This window comes from Lutra lutra, chromosome 15, assembly GCF_902655055.1.
Source record: "Lutra lutra chromosome 15, mLutLut1.2, whole genome shotgun sequence".
Classification (NCBI taxonomy): domain Eukaryota; kingdom Metazoa; phylum Chordata; class Mammalia; order Carnivora; family Mustelidae; genus Lutra; species Lutra lutra.
The window spans coordinates 69783490-69805758 of NC_062292.1; the positions used below are offsets into that span (position 1 = coordinate 69783490).

The 22269-nt window shown below is 56.5% G+C and overlaps 1 protein-coding gene across 2 annotated transcripts; it reads right to left on the reverse strand.

Moving 5' to 3' along the window:
- Positions 1-8039: 8039 nt before the first annotated feature.
- Positions 8040-21838, reverse strand: NPR1 (natriuretic peptide receptor 1). 2 transcript variants are annotated; one of them, XM_047704638.1, is made up of 22 exons: positions 20374-21838; positions 19632-19831; positions 19105-19218; positions 18536-18671; positions 17907-17998; positions 17172-17307; positions 16857-16941; positions 15969-16089; positions 15258-15332; positions 15086-15163; positions 14588-14692; positions 14255-14329; positions 14003-14159; positions 13552-13707; positions 13211-13379; positions 12397-12543; positions 12141-12264; positions 11930-11998; positions 11518-11692; positions 11253-11351; positions 9208-9299; positions 8040-9017 (listed from the first exon to the last, which is right to left on the reverse strand). In XM_047704638.1, exons 1-22 carry the CDS (start codon positions 21080-21082, stop codon positions 8955-8957), a joined length of 3177 nt encoding a protein of 1058 aa, XP_047560594.1. In that variant the 5' UTR covers positions 21083-21838; the 3' UTR covers positions 8040-8954. The 2 variants fall into 2 exon arrangements, with proteins under 2 accessions (XP_047560594.1, XP_047560595.1); XM_047704639.1 differs by having other exon boundaries at positions 14255-14326; positions 20374-21837.
- Positions 21839-22269: the final 431 nt, after the last annotated feature.

Below are 22269 nucleotides of genomic sequence, written 5' to 3' on the forward strand. Positions count from 1 at the left end.
TTTTCACTGTTTACTCTTGGAAATGCTCAAAATAGCAGAGCCTCTCACTACCCCTCATCCCTCTCCCCATTCTCCCTCCTGCTTTTGCTCTTGGTTTCTCAAGAATTTTTTTATTTACTTGAGAGGGAGAGAGAGCACAAGCAGGGGTAGCACCAGAGGGAGAGGGAGAAGCGTGCTTGCCACTGAGCAGGGACCCCAACTCAGGGCTTGAGCCTAGTGATGAAGTTCTAGAATCCTGGTGAGGTTCGGTGGGGCAAGGTCCAGAGCCAACGGCTAAGAAAGAATTCTTAAGACGTCTCTGGTGCAAAAAAGTGGTTTATTAAAGCACAGGGACAGGACCTGTGAGCAGGAAGAGCTGCTGCCCCAGGGATGTGAGGAGTGGTCTATTATATACTTGCAAGTTGGGAGGGTCTTAGTAAGTCTCTAAGGAATTTTGGAAGTAAGGTTCCTAGGACCTTGAGGGGCTAGGTATTGTTTGGGAAAAAGGTTATTTATTACCAGTAATAAAAACCTTCTCCTGAGACCCTTTAGATGTATATCAGTGGGTCATATGCTTGGGAATGATTGTCAACTCTATATTGGAGGTTTAGAGATAAAGTTTCCTAAAGGAATTGTTAAAGTAGACTTACAGGATCCTGGTTGGGGGTAGGAGGTCAGTCAGGCTTGGATTGTCCTTTGCCCTTAGCAAAGCCTCAAGGTGAGGGTAGTTGAGTCCCTAGAGGAGAGTCACTCTGCCTGTTTCAAGGGCTTGTCAGTAGGTAAGGAAATTTAATGATTTTTCTTCTGCCCCTGTTTCCCACATCACTAGCACTCTGGGATCATAACCCAAATGGAAGGCAGATGTTTAATGGACAGAGCCACCAAAATTGCAAAGTTTGAACACACTTTTCAAAGTTTTAGGGTGTTAGTGACATGCATCGCTGGTGGGTGTGCAGGTTGGTAACCCTCATACTGGGTAACTGGAGTATATACAGAAGCTACAAACACATATGCCCTTGGACTCAGCAATCCCACTTCTACGAGTCTGTCTTGCAGACACAACACATGGAATATGACATAGATCCGAGGTTACACAGTAGGTATGAGCTTAAACATTAGAGCACTGTATATGACAGCAAAAGGCTGAAAACATGTTAAGTGTCCGACTTTGTTAATAGATTATTACATACTCATAAAATTAATACTATGCAGCTACAAAAATAATAAGGAGGCTCTTTCCAAACTGATATGGAAAGAGTTCCAAGATACATTATTAAGTGAGCTAAGCAAGGTATTACCTTTTGTGTAGGAAAGGAGAAAATATAATACACAGTGATACGTGCTTATATTCACATTAAAAAGCCCAGGAAGGACCAAGAAGTTAATTAAAGTGCTCACTCATGTGTATGTGGATATAGATGATAATGGGGCAGATGGGAGAGAAACTTTTCATTGCATATCTTTTTATTTTCCCAGTGTAGAAATGCTGACTTTAAAATTAAACTGGTTTAGGGGTCTCCGGGGGCTCAGTCTGTTAAGCGTCTGCCTTCAGCTCAGGTCATGATCCCAGGGTGCTGAGACTAAGCCCTATGTTTGGCTCTCTACTGGCAAGGAGCTGGGCTCCCCCTCAGGCTCCCTGCCGGGCGGGAAGTCTGCTCCCTCTGCCCCTCCCCCTGCTTGTTTTCTCTCTCACTCTCAAATGGATAAATAAAATCATTAAATGTATTTTTGTTTGTATTTTTTAAAAGATTTTATTTTAAAAGAGCGAGAGAGAGAGCACAAGAGGGGGAGCGGCAGAGGGAGAGGGAGAAGCAGGCTTCCTGCTGAGCAGGGAGCCCAACGTGGGACTTGATCCCAGGACCCTGGGACCATGACCTGAATCTAAGAGGCTCAACCAAGTGAACCACCCAGGCATTCCTAAATAAAATAAAAAAAAATAAAAAAAAAAAAGGAGAGAAACCTCCAAAACAAAAAAAGTATGTTCTCTCCTGTCAGGAATATTCTCAGTTACGTAACATGTATAATGATAAACATATCTTTTTTCTTCTTTGAAAATTGTGCAGGGGCGCCTGGGTGGCTCAGTGGGTTAAGCCTCTGCCTTTGGCTCAGGTCATGATCCCAGGGTGCTGGGATCCAGCCCTGCTTCAGGCTCTCTGCTCTCTGGGAAGCCTGCTTCCCACCCCCCTCCCCCAAACCCCCTCCCCCCCATCCCCCACCCCCACCCCTGCCTGCCTCTCTACCTACTTGTGATCTCTATCAAATAAATAAATAAAATCTTAAAAAAAAAAAAGTTGTGTAAAATACAATTTATCATCAGAACTCTTGGTGTAGGGCATAACCCTGTAGCAATGTTACAAATGGCAAGTTTGTGTTTGAAGTTGTACGCTTTATGCAACCCACTTATTGGTAATAAAAAGTAAGTTTCACTTAACTCCGCTGTAGGAAAGACAGTTATTTTTCTGTTGCCTCCATAGAAAATGATAGTACAAAATCATTGTCATATGAAAAGGCAATCAAAGGATATGCAATGAGAAAAGTAGGAAGTAATATCGACATGCCTCAGTTAATTCATAAAGATACTTTTCTAGGCTGTAATCTGGATATTTGTCAGCTTTTTGACATTTTTAATTTGTTGTAATTTTCACATTCTCATTAAATATTTATTTCATACCTAATTTTGTATTATTTTTCCTTGTATTTTTTTAAAGTAATCTCTGTCCCAAATGTGGGGCTCAAACGCACAGCCCTGAGATCGAGTTGCACGCTCTACCAACTGAGCCAGTAAGGTGCCCCGTGTTGTTTTTCTTAAGGCTAACCCACCAAACCATAAGCTTTAAGACCCACAAAACCTGGGTCCAGCCTAGCTGGAGGCCCAATGGGGAGGGACTTGGAGGAGACAGGGACTCTGTCCACAGGTGTTTTGTTTTGTTTTTAAGATTTTATTTATTTATTTGACACAGAGAGGAACAGCAGGCAGAGGGAGCGGGAGAAGCAGGGAGCCCCATGTAGGACTCTATCCCAGGATCCTGGGATCATGACCTGAGCCGAAGGTAGATGCTCAGCAGACTGAGCCACCCAGGCATCCCAGTGGTATTTTTAAATAGAAATATTGTGCTGTGTGTGACATACCCCTCTTATTTCCTACTTTCTGTATGAAAGTTTTGGTTAAATGGGTATTTTTCACTTTAACATTTAACACAAATTATGGTGAGAGAGATTTGGATTAACAGCAGCAATGTGAGAAAAACTATGGGGTTGGAAGAGAGGTAGGAAGGGTGGTGCTAGGACCAGTGGAAGAGGTGAGAGGCAGATTGCCTTTTTTTAATGTAAAGAGAGTTGACATGACACCCCTGTTAAATAACATTCACATTGTAATGATATTCGTCAAACAACTACAATGGCAAGATTTTAATTTCTTGTCTGTACTTCTTTGTATAAGTGTATGCCATTTCTAGTAAACAATGTAGTCATTAGTCTTTTTACTTTTTCTTTTTAATATTTTATTTATTTATTTAACGGAGGTATCACAAGTAGGCAGAGAAAGAGGGGGAGGCAGTCTCCCACAAGAGCCCCATGTGGGGCTTGATCCCAGGACACTGGCATCAGGACCCCAGCCAAAGGCAGACGATTAACCCACTGAGCACCCAGGCAAGCTTTTTTTTTTTTTTTTTTAGATTTTATTTTATTTATTTATCAGAGAGAGAGAGAGAGAGCGAGAGCACAAGCAGTCAGAGCAGCAGGTGGAGGGAGAAGCAGGTTACCCTCGGAGCAGGGAGCCGGATGTGGGACCCGATCCTGGGACCCTGGGATCATGACCGAGCCAAAAGCAGATGCTTAACTGACTGAGCCACCCCTCTTTTTTTTTTTTTTTTAAGTCTCTATTATATATCGGGCATTCAAAGTCCCGGTTCAGCTACGGAACTACCTCTTGTCTTGCTTATTTTCTCAACTACCACAGAAGCGGATTAGTTCATCCCGAGCTTCCTAACTTCTATAAAAACTCAGCTCCAGGGTGTCTGGGTGGCTCAGTCATTAAGCATCTGCCTTTGGCTCAGGTCATGATCTCAGGATCGTGGAATGGAGTCTTGCGTCGGGCTCCCTGCTTAGCGGAGAGTCTCTTTCTCCCTCTTCCTCTGCTTGTGCTCTCTCAAATAAATAGAATCTCAAAAAAAAAAAAAAAAAAAAAAAAGTGACTCCAAGTTTATCAAAACAAAGTACTCCCCAACCTAGCAAGATGTACCTTCCTTAAACGGCAGTTGAAAGGGCTAACCCTAACTCTCTTGTTCATTAAAAAAACAAAACAAAAAAAAGTCAAAAGAAATTCTGACGATTGGAGTATCTTCATCTTTTTTTTTTTTAAGTTTTTATTTATTTATTTATTTGACACAGAGAGAGAGATCACCAGGAGGCAGAGAGGCAGGCGGGGTGGGGGGTGGGGCTGGGCAGGCTCCCCGCCAAGCAGAGAGCCCAATGGGTAGCTCAATCCCAGGACCCTGAGACTTCGACCTGAGCCGAAGGCACAGGCTTAACCCACTGAGCCACCCAGGCGCCCCTTCATCTTCTTATGCCAGTAAGATTCTTCTTTTTTTTTTTTTTAAGGATTATTTATTTATTTGACAAAGAGAGATCACAAGTAGGCAGAGAGGCAGGCAGAGAGAGAGGGGAAGCAGGCTTCCCGGTGAGCGGAGCGGAGCCCGATGCGGGGCTCGATCCCAGAACCCTGAGACTATGTCCTGAGCCGAAGGCAGAGGCTTTAACCCACTGAGCCACCCAGCCGCCCCCAGTAAAATTATTCTAATTACAGTTGTTCAAAAATAGAACGGTCTCAGTTCCAAGTCCCTGGAAGTTTCCCAATAGAACGCGAAAGACAAGCCAGGTATTTTCAGAAGGATGCTGTCCCGGGGACGGCAGTTGGACTGTACAACCTCTACTTTTTCTTCTCTCCCATTTTTAGATCTCATTACACCTCTCATTAAGGGGTCTAATTTTGTGCTGCATTTCACTTCCAAATGTTATCTGCACATCAAGAATGCCTTATATCTAATCCTGGTTTGCATAATGTAGACTCTTCATAACACTAGCAAACACTTAACGAGTTCCTGTCACCTGCCAGTCAGCCTTCTAAGCATGTAATGGGAGGAATTAACTCATGTAATCCTCAACCCAGCCCCACAAGGTAGGTCTTACTATGCTCATTCCAGGTTGAAGATTTCGCGGAGGATCCACAGATTATGAAGGACAGAGCTGCGGTCTGAATCCAGGTTGTCTGTCTCCAGAGTTAGTCTCTTTCTCTCTTTTCTGTTTTTAAGATTTTATTTATTTATTTGACAGACAAATACCACAAGCAGGCAGAGAGAGAGAGGAGAGAGGAGGAAGCAGGCTCCCTGCTGAGCAGAGAGCTGGAACCGGGGCTGGATCCCAGGACGCTGGGATCATGACCTGAGCGGAGGGCAGAGGCTTAACCCGCTGAGCCACCCAGGCGCCCCCAGAGTTAGTCTCTTAACCAACATGACGCTGCCTCTCACTTGGTAGAAGTTTGAAATTGCTCCGGTTCTGACTGCTGAGATCTGTGTGGCATTTTGGCATGGTTCCAGCCAGCTGGACATAAAAAAGCTGACCCGATCACAGGACCTACCAACAACCAAGGTGTGCCATATGTAGTCCACATCTGAGAGCCAAGGGCAGAGAGTAGTAGTAGGACAGCTGCATCACGCCTGGAACGGGGATCACAGTAACTGACAGGTGCACAGGGCTGTGGAACCTGTTGGCCGAGGAAAGGTTCTTAAAGGGCCAGCAGCCCACCGGTTCATCATTGGTGCCTCCAGTGTGAGGTGGGTGGAGCTTCTTCCTATCGAACCAATTCAGTGACGGGGGTTAACACCACCTGTCAAGTGGGTTCCTGCCCGGCACCTCCTCTCTTCCTGTGGCCTCACCCACCTCTCAAGCACCCTGGCCTCCGCCTCCTGCGACACTATATTCATTAGTATCTCAACCCTTCATCTTGATGGTAAACGCCTCAGCTGAATCTTACTTTTGTTCCAACTCAACGAGATTAAATTTCCCTGGACAGCATTAGGTGGTTTGTTTTGTTTTAATGGTTAATTAATTTATTTTTATAGTCCTGTAACTCCCACAATTTCATTAAAAAAATGACTTTCAGGCTGCAAAATGGCCTCTGCTGCTAATTAGAGTCCATAGATCTGTCCTGAAAAGGATAAATCATTGAAAAATATATGATTATTACTAAAAGTATGGCTATGTCAGGTCAGTTACCCAAGGTCTTTGACCGGGAGAGGAGCGGGTGGGGGAAAGCTCAGTGCGTTCTGCCAGCCCTATTTTCTCTTGCAGTCCCCGGCCGCTTGGGCCGGCCCCCACTGCCCCACCGCCGGACCTCGCCGCGCCCCCCTGCCGCCCCCCCTCCCGCGGGGCCTCGGCCGCGCCCCACCCCCTGGCCGGCGGCGTCACGTGGTGGCTGAGCTCCCCGCGTGCGAGGCTCTGTCCAGCGCCAGGCCCCGCTGGATGCCAGCGATGACGGTTGTTTGTTCGCGGATCGTACTCCGGGGAAAGCCTGCTGCCGCCCCGCACCCCTGCAGCCCCGCTGCGCAGGACAACCCCGGAAACCGGCCTCCCGTGGGCGGCCCCCCCCGCAGACCCCTCCCCTCGGCGGTGGCTTTCCCAGGTGTTCCCGGCCCCGGGGCCTCCCCCAGAAGCAAGTCGCCCCGGGGGTGGGGGGTTCTCGAGCCGCAGCAGCCCCGCGCGGCCCGCGCCTGTCCTCGCGCCCCCCGCCGCGGCCCCCGCCCCTCGAGCGCCCGCGCTGGAGCCAGGCTGCCCCGGAAGGATCTGACCGGCCACTTCCTGCAATTGTCTCTCTGGACGCCGTCCGCGGGCGGCCAGCGCTCCCCGTCGCCCTCCCGGAGCCCGGCCTCTCGGCCGTCCCCGCCCCCCAGCTCGGCCGCCGCGCCGCGCTCCTGCGCCGCCCTCTCCGCAGCCGGCCGCGGGGGACCAGGGGTGGAGGCGGGGGGCCGGGTGTGCGCGGGCCCCGGGGCCACCCGCCGGCCCGGGGCGGAGGTGGACGCGGGCAGCTGCGCTCTGGCTCCCAGCAGGTCGAGTCTGAGGGGCCGCCCGGCGTGGGCTGGGAGCACTGCACAGCGCGGGAGGGGGCACGGCTTGCCCCTCCGCGCAGACCCCCGCGGCCCTGAAGGCAGCCCCGCCGCCCCGTCCTGGTCCCTCGGGGCGCGCGCTCCAGGAAGAGGCGCAGGGAGGTCGGAGGAGGGGCCTGTCTGCACTTGATGGATGGCACTGGAGAAATGTCTGGCACTTTCTTTCCCCGTGGGGGAGGTGAGGCTGCGGCCACCTCTCCCCCGCACTCGTTCGCATTCCTGCCGGCCTGCTCAGGAAGGGCTTGGGTGGGGCGGCAGCAGGGCGAGATGGGAGTCATCTGGCAAACTCTCCCTCACACGGGCTTACACCGGCGTGGGAGCGGAGGGGCAGGTGGACAGTCCAAACCTTAGCCGGGGTGAGAGGGTCCATCCATCCTTCCTGGCTCCCAGGCCTCCCCAACGCTGGGCGGTGTAGCAGTGCTCAAGCTGCTGTGGTCCGCAGACCCTGGGAGTCCTCAAGACCCTTCCAGTCGTCGGATGAGGTCAAGACCCCGCACAATCCTACGAATACTTTGTGACTTGACAGGTACACTGACAGCAGGAAGGCAATGGGGGAAACTGCTGTGTCTTAGCAGAAACCAAGGCAGCGACGCCGAATGACTCATTGTATTCTTCATTACCACACACTGGCCGGGGAAGAAAATAAAAATTAAAAAGCCAGTTTTTACTAAGAATGTCCTTGACAAAAAATATGAACATGTGGGACGCCTGGGTGGCTCAGGGGGTTGAGCCTCTGCCTTTGGCTCAGGTCATGATCCCAGGGTCCTGGAATCGAGTCCTGCATCCGGCTCTCTGCTTGGCAGGGAGCCTGCTTCCTCCTCTCTCTCTGTCTGCCTCTCTGCCTACTTGTGATTTCTGTCTGTCAAATAAATAAATAATCTTTTAAAAAAATATGAACATGTGATTGGTTTATTATAGTTATTTAAATGCGTTAATAAGGACTTGTTTTAATTTCTAATATGGTTTACATCAATAGATTTAACCCACATAAATGAAAACTCTTTGAGGTTCTCAATAATTCTGAAGGGTGTAAACAGGTCCTTGGACCAGGAGTGTGAGCGCTGCTCGGGGGAAGTCACAGGCTGTCAGGTAGCTGAAGGGGGACTGAAGCCCTTTGCAGATACTGTATTCCCAGCTTGAGAAATGGTCTTATTTGGAGTAAAGGGGGGAAACCACAGCTATGTTTTCTGGGAAGCCACTCTCCTTCCAGAGACATTCACTAGAATACAGATGTGAATGGCCTCTGCTCGCAAGGGAGACAAGACATATAGGCCCACAGCCCCTCCAAGCTGCCCCTCTCCCCTGTGTACTGGATCCAGTGTTGGGGGCGGAGGTGGATACAGGTGTGTTTGTGGCCCAAGTGGAGTAGGCCTAGACGTGGATTCCCCTCATGGCCTTTTCCTGTTGCCTCTAAGGTGGCTCTTCCCCCTCCCCAAAGAAGTCACAGTGTACCAAGTTTGACAGAGTGCGGGGGAGGGACAGGATCCAGGAGTCCACACCCTAGCCTGGCCTGAGTCAGGATGGAGAGTGGGTACACTTGTCTCTGTGTGTGCCACTGGGCATGACTGTGTGCGCCACTGGGCATGACTGTGTGCTTTGGTCCAGTTCCATGAACTCCCAAGTTCTCCCCAACACCAGTCCTCCTGCATAGGTTGTATCTGGTGTCTCCACTGGGTTAGCACATCCGAGTTGTTCAACTACTTCTCTGATCCTTTGGCAATGGCAGGGCTGCTGTGGGTGAGGCTGAGGTCTGGCACCTCTCTGTTACCTCTGGCACAGGGAAGGGGGGTGTGGAAGGCCAGGAGGGGAGGCAGGTCAGCCTCGAGTGCTACTCCCCCGCTCCCCGAGGAGCCAGTAGGTCCGAACTTTGCCTTTGCCCTGGAGGAAAAAAGAAGAGGCAGTTGGGATGGGGAGTAGCACACCTTACCCACTTACCCAAATGAGAGGAGAGGCTTAGGGATGGGAGTGGGTTGGCTGCTTAAGAAAGGGCTTGGGGGAGGATAACCACCCCCCCGCCACCTCCCTGGGACTCCAGGGGATGGCGAGGGCAAGGGGCTTTCTTCTCTACCTTCATTTCTACATCTCCTCGGAGCTGCAGCTCAAAACCACCAAACTCTTCTAGGACAGCCTTGGTCTCAGAAGACAAGTGGATCTTCAGGGCTGGGAAGAATAAGGGAGAAGAAGGGAAGGTGGGGTATGGAGAAATAGGAGCAGGGAAATTGGGAACTGCAGGGCTAGAAGGGTGCTCTTCTTCCTTTCTTTTGGTCTAGAAAGCCTCTGAATTCAGAGTTCCACCCCTCCATTTGGAGTGTGACCATACTGGCCTCTCCCTTAGAATTCTAGACTCTATTGTCCGACACCGTAGCCACTAGTCACCTGTGGCCATTTATATTTAAATCATTTAAAACCAGGGGTGCCTGGGTGGCTTAGTCAGCTAAGTGTCTGAGTCTTGATTTCAGCTCAAGCCATGATATCTGCGTTGTGCGTTCAAGGCCCGCACGGGGCTCCACACTGGGCATGGAGCTTAATATATATAAAAAAAAAAACCTGGGTCGCTGGAGTGGCTCAGTCAGTTAAGCGGCTGCCTTTGTCTCAGGTCGTGATGTCAGGGTCCTGGGGTTGTGTCCCCACATCAGGCTCCCTGCTCAGTAGGGAGTTTGCTTCTCCCTCTCCCTCTGCCTCTCCTCCTGCTGGTTCTCTCCCCCACCCCTTGTGCTCACTCTCTCTCTCTCTCAAATAAATAAAATCTTTAAAAAAAAAATTAAGGGACGCCTGGGTGGCTCAGTGGGTTAAAGCCTCTGCCTTCAGCTCAGGTCATGATCCCATGGTCCTGGGATCGAGCCCCACATCGTGCTCTCTGCTTAGCAGGGAGCCTGCTTCTCTGCCTACTTTTGATCTCTGAAGGGGCAGAGACACTCTCCTGCAGACGTCCCGCAGAGCAGGGAGCCTGACTCAGGTCTCTATCCCACAACCCTAAGATCAGGACCTGAGCTGAAATCTAGAGTCAGATCTTGTTAAGTCCTTGTTAGGAGCATTAAATTTAATGCTCACGAAGTCTTTAAACAGAATCTGGTGCACAGGAAGCACTCTGTTAAGTGGTTGCTGTTACTCTTGTTGAACTCAATACTCATTTTAGGGCTGAGGGAACGGAGGCCTAAGGGAGGAGATACGCCCCACCTGCGAGGTCAGATCTAGGCTCCTACTCCTGACCTGGTATCCCCCACACTTCTCTTGAACTTGCCCCGCCGCTCCTGGTCTGTAGCATAGTGTTCTTGTTGAGTCCTTGAACCATTTCTGAGAACAGGCTCCTTGAAGACTGACCTCAGGGAGGGGCTTTCTCCTCCTGGCTGCCCCAGGCAGTGCCTAGGGAGTGTCTGCTGAGCCAGAGCCCTTGGGGCTCCCAAGTAGCCCTTCTCCTGCCTTGAGGCTTGGATGGGGTCTGCATGAGGCGCCTCCAGTGGGTCTGGGTCGTCTTAGCACCCCGAGGCCCAGCACTTGGCAGTCACTCAGTACAGGTCTACGGAGTTGATTCGAGTTGAGTATAGCAGGAGGTAGAAGACAGCCGGAAGCAGGACTGGGGAAGAGGGAGGGTTAGCACGCACTAGGTGCCTAATGAGAGGAGGACCTGTGCTGGCTCTTCCACAGCCCTGAGACAGGTGTCACTTTGCAGATAAACAGCTGAAGCTCAGAAAAGTCGAGTGACAGTTATAACCTGGTTGTGTCATTTGGGTTTCACACATAACTCTTCTAAGGTACATCTCTTATTCTCATCTTACAGAGAAGGACACCAGAGGCTGGAGGCAGACTGACTCACAGCTGTGTGGGTTGTGGAGCTGAGATTTCCACCCCAGCGGCTGCCCGAAGCCCTCCAGCACATTCCAGAGGGCTCAGAGGCACCGAAGGGCAGGCTCCCCTTGGGGAACTGCTGAACACAGGCCGGAAAGACTTCGAAGCACTTGGCAGGAGGGGGCTGGCTCTCTGACAGGACTGGAGGTGATGGGCCCGCACGGAAGCCCAGGCCGGGTGCCAGCGCCCTGGGTGGGGTGCCTGCTCGAGGGGCTTTCCTCGCCCCGCCCACCCGCCCTCTCCGGCTGCCTGGGGCAGCTGCCTCACCTTCCCCGTTAGACTCCATTCTGGAGGCGGTGTTGACTGTGTCTCCAAAGAGGCAGTACCGGGGCATCTTCAGCCCGACCACACCGGCGCACACGGGCCCTGCGGGGAGTGCAGGGTGGCAGCCGGGTCAGAACGCATGGTGGCTGCTGGGCAGGGCAGAAGCGGGACCGAGGCCCTTTGGGACCAGGTGTGCGCGTGTGTGATGGGGGCGGTGCGGGGGGGCCGGCCTGGGGACAGTCCCGCCCCCCGGGGGGGTCCCCCTCACCTGTGTGGATGCCGATCCGCAAGCGCAGCTCCTCCTGCGGCCTATGGCGGATGCGGAAGGAGCGCACGGCGTCCAGCAGCGCCAGAGCCATGCGGGCCACCTCCCGGGCGTGCAGCAGCCCGTTGCGCACGGGGAGCCCCGACACCACCATGTACGCGTCGCCAATGGTCTCCACCTGCGGGGGGCCGCCCCGGATGCACGCCCTGAGCGCCGGGGGCTGGGCCGGACCTGGTGCCGCCCACACACTGTGGGCCCTGTCTGTGTTTCCGCTCCCCCGCCCCCTGCGTCCTTGCTCTGCCTGGTCCTGGGGCTCCGGGTAACAGTCTCTGCCCGGGTTTCATGGGCCCCTCTCTGGACGCTCTCTGGCGTTCTGCCCTTCCCCGTGCTCTGACCCCGTCCATTACCATCTCACCTTGTACACATCAAAGTTATCTATGACGGCATCGAAGCAAGTGTACAGGTCATTGAGTAGGGTGACCACCTGGAAGGGAAGAGAAGCCAAGGGGGGTAGGGAGGAAGGTCCCCCAGCTGGGATCGAGTGGGAACAGTGGAACCAGCAGGCAGGTCTGACCGGGCGGAGCTGCGAGGCCAAGCACACGGGCCTGGTTTCCCAGGGGCCTCACCTGCATGGGCGTGCTCTCTGCCGACAGGGCCGTGAAGCCCACGATGTCACTGAAGTAGATAGTAACACTGTCGAAGGCTTCTGCCTGGACCGTCTCCCCACGCTTCAGCTGCTCAGCCACGGAGCTGCGGGGTCAGGGACGGGGTGGGATGGATCAGAGCATGAGGTGGGGGGATCACAGCATGAGGTTGGGGGGGATCAGAGCACGAGGTGGTGCGGGGGGCGGGGCACGGGCGAGGCCTGGTCTGGGCCCTCACTGCGGCAGAATCTGGTAGAGCAGGGCCTCCGCTCTGCGCTTCTCCTCCAGGTAGGCCTGGGTCCGCTCCTCCACCAGCCCCTCCAGGTTGTTGGCGTACTGCTCCATGCGCGACAGCAGGTTGTCCAGGATGTTGCTGCTGTTCTCTCTGAGGCCGGGGTGGGGGTACGGGGACGCAGTGAGAGAGGAGCAACCCGTCGAGCACCCCCCCAAGCCCTGCCGTGCCCACCCTGGCACTCACCCTTCTCAGGATTCATGTCAGCCCACCCCCCAAGTGCGGTGGGGCCCCCAGAGAGGGTTGGGGTTGGGGATCCTGGCAGGATGGGTGTGCTGGGGGAAAGGGCAGGAGGAAAGTTCCATTCATCTCTGAGACCCCAGAGTCCGGCCTGGAGAGACCTTGGCTCCTTTGTTCATCTTTGTTGAAGGCAAGCAGGTTAGAAGGAGGCAGAGGAGGTGGAGGGGTGGAGGGTGGACACACAGGCCCGCAGAAGGGCGTGGGGAGGGGTTGCTGGGGCATACTGTGGCAGGGAGGGCCAAGGGCTGGGGTGGGGGCCCCTGTGGAGGGGTGGGAGGCCGGAAGCCTATTAGTTCTGCTCTGTTGCAGAGGAGGGGCTGGTGGGGGGCAATGTTGGTATGGGGAGGGGCACAAGAGGTTGTGGACAATGGGACAGCCAGGCCAGGCAGTGCTCCCAGAGGGGGGCCTGTGGGGGCCGGGGAGGTTGTGGGGGCGGGGGGCTGTGGGGGGGTGGGCGGGGCGGGGGCGTGGCTGTGGTGGGTGGGCTGGGGCGGGGGAGGCAGGGGAAGGCGCCAACCACCTGTTGAACGTGCGCAGCATCAGGCGAACCTGCTGGAAGGACGGCCGCTCCTGCGGCTCCTCCGCCCAGCACCGCTGCATCAGCAGGCCCAGCTCCTCCAGGCCGCTCTGCAAGGCCAGGGAGGGCCGGAAGGGGGGTTGCTCCCCCCGGGTCACGCGCTCCACGATCTCTGCGCAGTGGGGAAAAGAGGGGCTGAGGGGAGGGTCCCGCCAAGGGCCAGAGAGAGCCGGTGCGGAGGGCAGGGCGGGAGCGGGCCCGGGCGGGGAGGGCATGATTCGGAGTCCCTGGCACAAAGGCTGGTGTAATTGGGGCAGTGCTCGGGGACAGCAGAGGTCTCTCACCTTTGGGGCTGAGGTCCAAACCTTCCACGTGGAAGACACCGCTCCTTAGGGCAATCTCCTGAAGGATGATCCCGAAGCTGTACACGTCCCCTGCCTGGGAGCCCCGGGCAGGGGGTGAGGCCATTCGCAGGAGCTCAGGGGCTGTCCACAACTTTTCTGCAGGTCAGAGGTCAGGAGTCATGGGGCGAAGGGCCTTAAAACTAAGGGGTGGGAGAAGCAAGGTCCTAGAAGATGCGGCCGGAGTGACCTGGAGACATCACACCGAGTGGTACAGGGAAGCCTCGGGACCACTGTGTCAGGCTCCCCTTTGCACTGGAGGATGAACTGAACCCGGAATCAGGAAAGGCCTGCTGAGCCCTAGAGAAGCCAGACATCAGGCCTCCTGCTGGGCTGGGCTTGGGAAGTGGGGGAGGGTCTTAGGGTTAGGGTTAGGGTTAGGGTTAGGGCTCACTGGCATAGAGGGTGTGGCCTTGCTCTGGTTCTGGGTCCCTGAAGCTTTCCAGCCCAAAATCAGTGATCTTGAGCACGAAGCGCCCGTCTACCACGCAGTTGGATGACTTGAGGTTGCCGTGGGAGCAAATGGCCCCACTGTGTAGGAACAGCATACCCTGGGGAATTTGGGGAGGCAGAGGCCTTGGTATCAGCGGGACCTACAATTGAGGCTGGGGAGAAGCATGCTCGGCCCCTCCCCCACAAATCCCACCTTGACGATGTCACTGGTGAGAGAATACCGGAACATCCAGTCTAAGGTGATGCTCTCATTTTCCAGAATGTCCTGCTGGGCAGTGAGAGTCAGGCATGAACCCTGGGGACTCCAGGGTGGGTTCGGAGGCCGACTGACACAAACCCGCACAGCAGGACAAAGCCTTGGATTTACTCCAGTGCATCTGCACACACCCCCCACCCCTGCCCCCAGCATTTTACAGATTAGACAAATAAAGGTCAGAAAGCAGGAGAAGCTTGCCTGGGGTCATTGCCAGTGGGGGACAGAAGCAGGGCTAAACCCAGATCTGCTGACAGTCCTTGTCCCCCTCACCTGCAAACTCCCACGGGGACAGTACTCTGTGAGGATGCAGATGTTGGGGGGGTCAGTGCAGGCACCCACAAACCTGGTCAGGTGTTCATTCTGTACATCCCGCATCTGGACGTGATAGCCAGTATCAGGAACCCGGCAGAGATCTCGCTCCTCACCAGGTGCCCCCCGCCCATTCAGGGACCCCCTCAGTCTTCTTAAGGCCCTATTCACTCTGCAGACAAAGTCTAGGACCCTGGTGATTCCCACCCGTGCTCTGAAGAACACTCCCGCCTCCCCCAGAATGTGCTCCCTGCTTACTCTGCCTCCTAACCCCTCCACCCCCCTGGGGCATCCAGTACAGCCCCTCAAGGACCCCCTCCAGGGTTCCTCCACTAGTCTCTTCCCTCATTTAGGACCCTCTCCCCTGCGCACAATATGCAAGGGTCCATTCCTTTCCTGGGATACCCTGTCGCCCTCCCATGACCCTCCCGTGGCTGCCGCCTCACTCCCCCACATTACATGCTTCAGTTCAAACAGGACTTTTCGCGTCAGCTCAATGCGCTTACGATTCACACGTTTCACGGCCACGAGGTTGCCCTGGGCAAGGAATGGAGGATGTCACCAAGATGGCCCTGTGGTGGGGACCGCCCTGTGCCCTGCCCCAAGAATGGCAGTGTTTCCCCTGGCCCACCTTATAATACGCTGTCCGGGCAAACACTTGGAACTGGCCCTCTGTGGTCAGCAAGGAGCCGTAATTGGAACCTCTCTGGAGGGATGGAGAGCAGGAGAGATGGTCCCGCTGTGAGCCTCACTGCAGGTGCCGTTCTCTGACCTGGTGGCCAGAGCTCTGCCCCGCCTTAGCTTGGTGTCAGCCTGCTTCTCTTTCCACATCATAAAATCCTTCTCTGGTTTCTTCCTTTTTTTTTTTTTTTTAAGATTTTTATTTATCTAGTTATTTATTTATATTTTTTAAAGGTTTTCTTTCTTTATTTGACAGAGAGAGAGAGAGCGCGCGCACCAAGTAAGGACAGAAGGAGGAGAAGCAGGCTTTCCACCAATCAGGGAGCCTGATGTGGGGCTCGAGCCCAGGATCCTGGGATCATGACCTGAACTGAAGGCAGATGCTTAAAGACTCAGCCACCGAGGCGCCCCTTTTTATTTCTTTTTAATATGTATTTTCCCGTACACTATTTCTGAATCTTGAAAGCCTCCTCTGAAGGAGGCTCTGTGGGCATAATTATGATTTGAGGTCCTCTCAGAGGGGCAGTGAGACTCACCTCAGGACACACAGCAAGTGAAGGCTGAGCTGAGACTAGAACCTTGCTCTGGGGCCCAGCCCCCAGGCACTGTCCCCGAGCCCCACACCCCGCCCTCCTACACCTTCCCCTAACCCTGCTCTTACCCCACTCAGGGTCAGCCGACTGCCCGCACTCCGGAGATGCCTGTCCAGACTGCTGGGCTGCACGTCTTCCCAGCGCACCCGCCACAGCTCTGAGGCCAGTTCCTTCTCCAGCTGCATCTTCCTGAGGCAGTAGACCTCTCTCTGAACCCACGTCCGATCCCCTGGCCCTGGGCTGGGCAGCTGAGCGGCCCCTCCTCTGAGCCCTGGGACCACCGCAGGTGCTGACGGGGGTGGGGGACAGGGGAGTCCCCTCCTCTATCAGCTGAGAGTCAGGGGGTGTGGGGCAAGTCCTGCCTGCCCCACGGGGACCTTGGGCAGTCACTTCATGTCTCTGAGCCTCATGCCCTCATGTCCAAGTGTCCTGATTTGGGGACTGGTGACCTCGACATTTATTTCAAAGCATTGTTATAAGAATGAAAAGAAAACAGCGTGTGGCAGCGCCTGGCACATAGTCTCAGCTCAGCCAGCACTGATCTTCCCCTCCCTGCGTTAATGTCTGCATTTCATTTTGGCTTCCCACTGGAAGGCGGGAGTGGGGCTCCCTCACTTCCCTCCCCTGCTCTGGGTTCAGCACCCCTGCTCAACAGACTGGGCCCACTGCCTCAGGGCCACCATTCCCCATCAGGTCTGCATATCTGACGGAAGGAGCCACCAGCCCCCAGGCCAGAACCCACAGGCCTGTGATGCCCAACCCCTCTGCTCTTCCCTGATCTCCCAGTCCCTTCCAGGCCCTCCTTCTCTCCTCCCTGTGTCCTCCGGCTTTCTAGCCTCCTTCCTTCCTCATCTCCTGTGACCTTCCCTCACTGTCCTGCTTCTCTGCCCCCTTCCCTCCAGGTCCCTGCTGCTTCCTCCACTAGTCTCACTCCCCACCCTCACCCCAAGACTCACCTGTATATGAAGAAGGAGACAGTCAGAACACTGAACAGGGAGAGGCTGCCCACCAAAGCCAGCACTTCCAGGGTGGAAAAGTGATCTGCACAAGAGTCCAGGTTCCAGCAAGAGAGATTTGGGTTAGAGAGCAGGAGGAAGAAACTTCGAATAGTTAATCAGTGAACCAGGAAGATGGAAGCAGGGAGGAAAAAGGCAGGAGGACTGTCTTCAGAAAACCCTCAGTGTGGGAGAGGGGCACCTGTCTGACTCCTGAAGCAGGGGAAGAGACTGTCCGTCTCCAGATCGGAGGCCTGGAAGGCAAGAGGCAGTCACCTTGGTTGCAAGCTGGGTCCTCATTGTCAAAGCCGCATTCGGGGGTGTCAGGAGGAGGGTGCCCCAGGGCCCAGTTCAGTTTGCGCCCCGGCACAGCCATCAGCTCCTGGGAAGTCCCATTGTAGTTCAGAACAACCTGCAGGAGGGCAGCAGTGGAGGCGGGCGAGGTCTGGGGTGCCGCCTCCTGTCCCTGGGAGCAGGGCTGCCTCCCCACCCACCCCAAGCGGGCTTTCTAAAGAAAACTCCATGCAGAACCCCAACTTGACATTCAGGGAGTTTATAACCTTGGGCTGAAGCACATAGGAAACAGGAAAGGCAATGTTCTCAGTCCACACTCCCAGGCCTAACGCATGTATCCCTTCTCCAGGAAGTCTTCCCTGGATGCTCTGCTCCTCAGGGCTTGTAGCCCCAATTCCTTCCTGTCCCTACTGAACGTAGAGAGCTATATGACCCCCAGATCAGCCTGTCTCTTGGGGAGAGGGTCCTGCCTGTCTGAGGAGACATGGACTTCCTGAGGGTAGGGCCGTGCACCCTCCTCACACATGGGGTTCCCCAAGGGCAATGCCTATGGGTCCCTGTCATTCTGGCTGCTCCCCTGGACCGGAGCTGGGTCTCTCATCCAGGGCTCTCCAAAAGTGACGACTGAGCAGAAATGCCCTGGCACAGCTGTGGGGGAAGGCCGGAGGACAAGAGGTCAGTGCCAGCTGGCACCGTCTTCTGGGGGCATAACCTTACCCTGAAAGTGCCCGTCTCAGGATGCATATCCCAGAGGGAGAAGTCGGTCTCCCGATCTCCATTGCTGTCCATGTGCAGGTATCCTGCCACACCTGGGGCATGGGGAAAGAGGGCTGTTTGGACAGAGTGCCAGCTCAGCACTCTCCCCGGGTCTCTCTCCCTCGGCCATCTTTGCCTTGCTCTCCAAACACGCGCAATAGCAACAACGTGTTCACAACGTGTGTAATGACGAAAGGGACGTATGTATCAGCAGTAGGAATGACTGAAGTTGCGTACATAGAAGGACTTTTTTTTAAAGATTTTATGTATTTCCTGGAGAGAGAAAGCAAGAGACAGCATGAGCGGAGGGGGAGGGGCCACGGAAGAGGGAGAAGCAGACTCCCCACTGAGCAGAGAGCCCTGGCTGGATCCTCAGGGCCTGATAACACAGACTGAACCACCCAGGTGCCCCACTTAGGCGGCCTTCTTGAGGGAGCTAGGGAAGTGGGGAAGGAGGCCCAAGGGAAGCTGTGGAGCTTCCTTATATAAGGACAGGCATGGATGAGTAACACCCCCACCCCTCGGCATCTCATGACCTCCTGCATGGGGCGCCCGAAGGTAGCCTATCTCTGTCACCTCCAGCCCCTGACCTTGGAAGCTCCGGTTCCACATCCGCTGGGTGACGGCCTCCCCATCCATGACAGTTCCCCCGTGTGCCAGAGTCTCTGTCACTGCCTGGACATAGAGCAGGAGCCCGTCGTGGAAGGCTGCTGGGATGGTGTTCACCTGTGGTGGTGAGCAGAGCTTGGCTGCGGTGGGATGTACAAGGGGTGCTGAGTGGGGCATCGTGGAGGAGGAGGAGGAGATGGAGGGTCCTGGGAGCTCGGAGGGGGGCAGGAGAAAACACCTCCACAGGACAGAGATTTTTCTACTTAAAAGATGCCTCTACCAATCCCTCTGCTTCCGAATCCTGCGCGGCAGGTAGGGCAGAACATGTCATCCTCATTTTACTGTGAGGATCTGAGTTTCAGAGGCTGAACAACTTGTCATTGTCCCTCTTGGTCATCCTGAGAAGTGGGAACTGGGGGAAGGGGAAGCATGGGAGGCCTGGGCATGCAGAGATGGCTAAGAGGACAGGCAGGCTGCTGGCAGAGGGCCAGGGTGGGGGTGGGGGTGGGGGCTGGATGTCCATGCTGGAAGGTCCCAGGATCCTTCCTACCAGGCCATCCTCCACTGTGAAGTTGAACTGCTCACGGGCCAAGTGTTTTAGCTGCTGCAGGAATTCCAAGTACTCAGGGTTACCAGGCTCTTTGTACGTGATGATCTTGGCAGCCTGAGGAAGGGGTCAGTGGAGCGGGGGAGCTGGGAGCTGATCCAGTCCTCCCAGTACCTTGGGGCCCACCTCCCCCAGTGCATCTCTGCTTCGCTCAAGGTCAAAGTGGGTGGGCTCCATGTCATGTGTAAGCAGGGGACCCCGGTGAATGACTTCTTGAGTTCTGCTAGTCTGTGCTATTGGAACGCTCTCCCAACCCAGGCCCATTCGCTCATCTTTTTAGCCTCCTGGCTCTGAAGTCTCCCAGCCCTCCAGCCACCCCTCACCCCCTCCTGCCCTTCCTCACCTGCCTCCCTGAGCAATCAAGAGCCTCTTTTCTGGAATCCCTTCAGACCCTGGGGAACCCAATGCCCAGAAACTGGGTGCCACCAGCTCCAAGTCCCACTGCCTGGGCTTACAGCCTAGACACTCACCTGAAAGGCCCGGTGGGCACTGATATCCTGCCCATCCCCCCTCTCCCAGGGCCTGTGGGGAGCAAGGCCGTGTGCACCTTGCAGGCTTTGTCCAAAAAGGTCCAGGTGGAAGAACACGTAGTCTTCCCTACTTAGACCAGCTTCCATGGCCAAAAGCATCAGAGTTCTGAAGGCATCTGGGGAGCTGCATATGTAGATAACTGGGGAGGAAGGGGGTGGTCAGAAAGAGAGAGAAGCTGGATCCCCGCGGAGTGGGAAGGAGGAACTCGGGGAAGGAAGTTCACCGACTCCACGCTCGTCTAGGCCGAGGCTGAAGGAAGGTGGAGAGGGCTGGGAGGAGTCGGTGGGCGGGCATGAGGGAAGGAGCCGAGACAGGGAGAGCCAGCAAAGCGGAGCCAAAGGTGGGGAAGGTGGGGTGAACCCGGGAGGGAGAGGAGGAGGCGGGCCCGCTGGAAGGGGGACTGGAAGGGGAGAGGGAGTGTGGAGGAGAACATGGAGGGGAAAGGCTGCTGGGAGGCGACCGAAAATGGAGGAGGAAAGGAGGGCTGGGCATGAAGCCGGGGACCTACTAAGTGTCAGGTAGCCGCAAGCACTTTCGGCTGGAGGGAGCGGTGGCACGCGGGCGGGGGCGTGTGGGAGCTCAGTACGGTGGCGAGAGCCGGCGGAGGAAGAGAGAGGAACGGAGCCTCCCGCCGAGGCTGCGGGGGAGTGGGGGAAGACCCGCCCGCGCCGCCCCCCTCACCTCGGCCTTTGCGCCTCACGGTCCGCAGCAGCAGGGTATAGTGGTCAAGGTCGCCCTCGGCGAACTCCAGGTGGTCCACGGTGATGTTGAGGCGGTCGCGCACGCGCATGTACAGCCCTTCCACCACGAAGAAGCAGGGCTGGTCGTCGCCCGGCCGGTAGGCGTAGAGCACCAGCGCCCGGCGCTCCCAGCCCAGCCGTCGGTGCAGCGCCGCCACCAAGTCGCCCAGCTTGGCGTGGCTGGGCCCGGCGCGCGTGGTCAGCGCGTACTCGTCCTTGGCCCCGAAGCCCAGCGCGGGGGCGCCGGCGGTCAGCAGCGGCACCCGCCAGTGCGCGGTGAAGCGCCCCACCGGGGCGGCCGCGTACACGCACCCGGGGCCCAGGAACACCGCGGGGCTGTGCTCCCACTTGAGGTCCACCGCGGCCAGGGGCGCGGCGGTATCGGAGCAGACGCCCCTCGCGTCCTCGCTGCTGCCCAGCACGGTGCGCACCGTCCAGCCGGGCAGCAGGTCAGGCCGCGCTCGCACCCCGGCCAGGGCCAGCTCCACGGCCGGTCCCACGCGCGCCCACGACCACGGGTACGAGGTGTTGGCCAGCGGCAGCACCACGGCCACCGTCAGGTTGCCCGCGTGGCCGCCCGGGAGCAACGGCAGCAGCGGCAGCGGGAGCAGGAGCAGGAGGGCTCCGGCGGGGCGGCCGGGGCGCAGCATGGCTTCAGCCCGCGGCTTTGCGGGCGGGCGCTGCCCCTCTGGCCTCTTCGGGGCCCTGCGGCTCAGCGGCCCGTCGCGGGCATCAGGCTGGGCACGCCGCCCCCTCCCGCTGCGTGGCTCGGTGTCGGCGGCGCGAGGGGCGCGTGGCGGGCGCGGCGGGGCAGGTGGGCGCCGGCAGCCGAGCGCCGGGCCCCGGAGGACGAGCGCGGCGGCCGCGCGCGGGCGCGTGTGTGTCAGGAGGAGCCGGCGTTCGGGGGAGAAGGATGCGAGAGGGCGCGAGGGAGGGGCGGGGAGAGGAGTGTTTGTGTGCGCGCGTGAGCGCCTGGCCCGGGAGGGTGCCAGCAGGGGCGTCCGGCCGTCCGGGGGGAACGGGGGAGGTCCTGAGCCAAGCTCCGAGCCCTTCCTCCCGCCGCTTCCCCTCCCAGACTCGGCGACTGGCGCTTTAACCCCTTCGTCCCCTCCCCGAAGTCGCGAACAGGCCCGCGCCCCCAGCCCGCGGGCTCTCCCCCGAGACCCTCCGCGCCTTCCTCTTCCGAGAGCGGCGTCCGCACAAGAGGCTTCCGCGCTGGGATCGCGAGCGGGACCAGAGACGCGCTCGGGGCCCGCGGGGGCCCTTTTGCGCCCCACCTCGTCCCTCCCCCTACCTGGTTCCGTTTGGGGAAGAGAGCTGTGCGGACGCGGGATCTTGGCCAGAAGAGGTGCGAGCGGACGGAAGTGTGTGTGTCTGGGGGTGGACGGGAGGGCGTTAAGGTAGGTGAGCCCAGGGTCCCCGTGACCCAGTCCATCCAGGACCGCCCCCACCTTCCAGATTGAGCGGATTCTTGGAGAAAATGGGCCCAGTGGAAGGGCGGAGTTAACCCTTTAGTTCCCAAACGGTTATAGGAGCTGGGGGGAGGAGAACGTGCGGTGGCTGGAGTGGGGAGGAGGAAGGGTGGTGACCTCGGGGCCGCTCCCGGAAGGTAAGCGTGAGTTTGCTTCGGGTTGAGGGGGATTGTTCAAATGGGATTTGCGGTGACGGTGGGAGATGGTGTTGGCAAGGACCAGTGAAGGCGTCCACTGGGGAGAGGGTCTGGGTGGGTGGGGGGGTGGTCCTTGACCGCCCGCCGCATCCCCGCGCTGTGGCATCAGTCTGCCCTCTCGTGGCCAGCGGGGGTCACTGACGCAGCTGCGCCGCCGCGGTCTCCCAC

Bases quoted from the DNA above. Each gene is read 5' to 3' on its own strand.
- NPR1 (XM_047704638.1), bottom strand. From the start codon at position 21,082: ATGCTGCGCCCCGGCCGCCCCGCCGGAGCCCTCCTGCTCCTGCTCCCG. The intron at 16,090-16,856 runs GTGAGTCTTGGG...CTACTGCCTCAG, and splicing joins GTCTCCTTCTTCATATACAG to GAAGATGCAGCTGGAGAAGG. The intron at 15,333-15,968 runs GTAAGAGCAGGG...CCATCCCTCCAG, and splicing joins GTCGGCTGACCCTGAGTGGG to AGAGGTTCCAATTACGGCTC.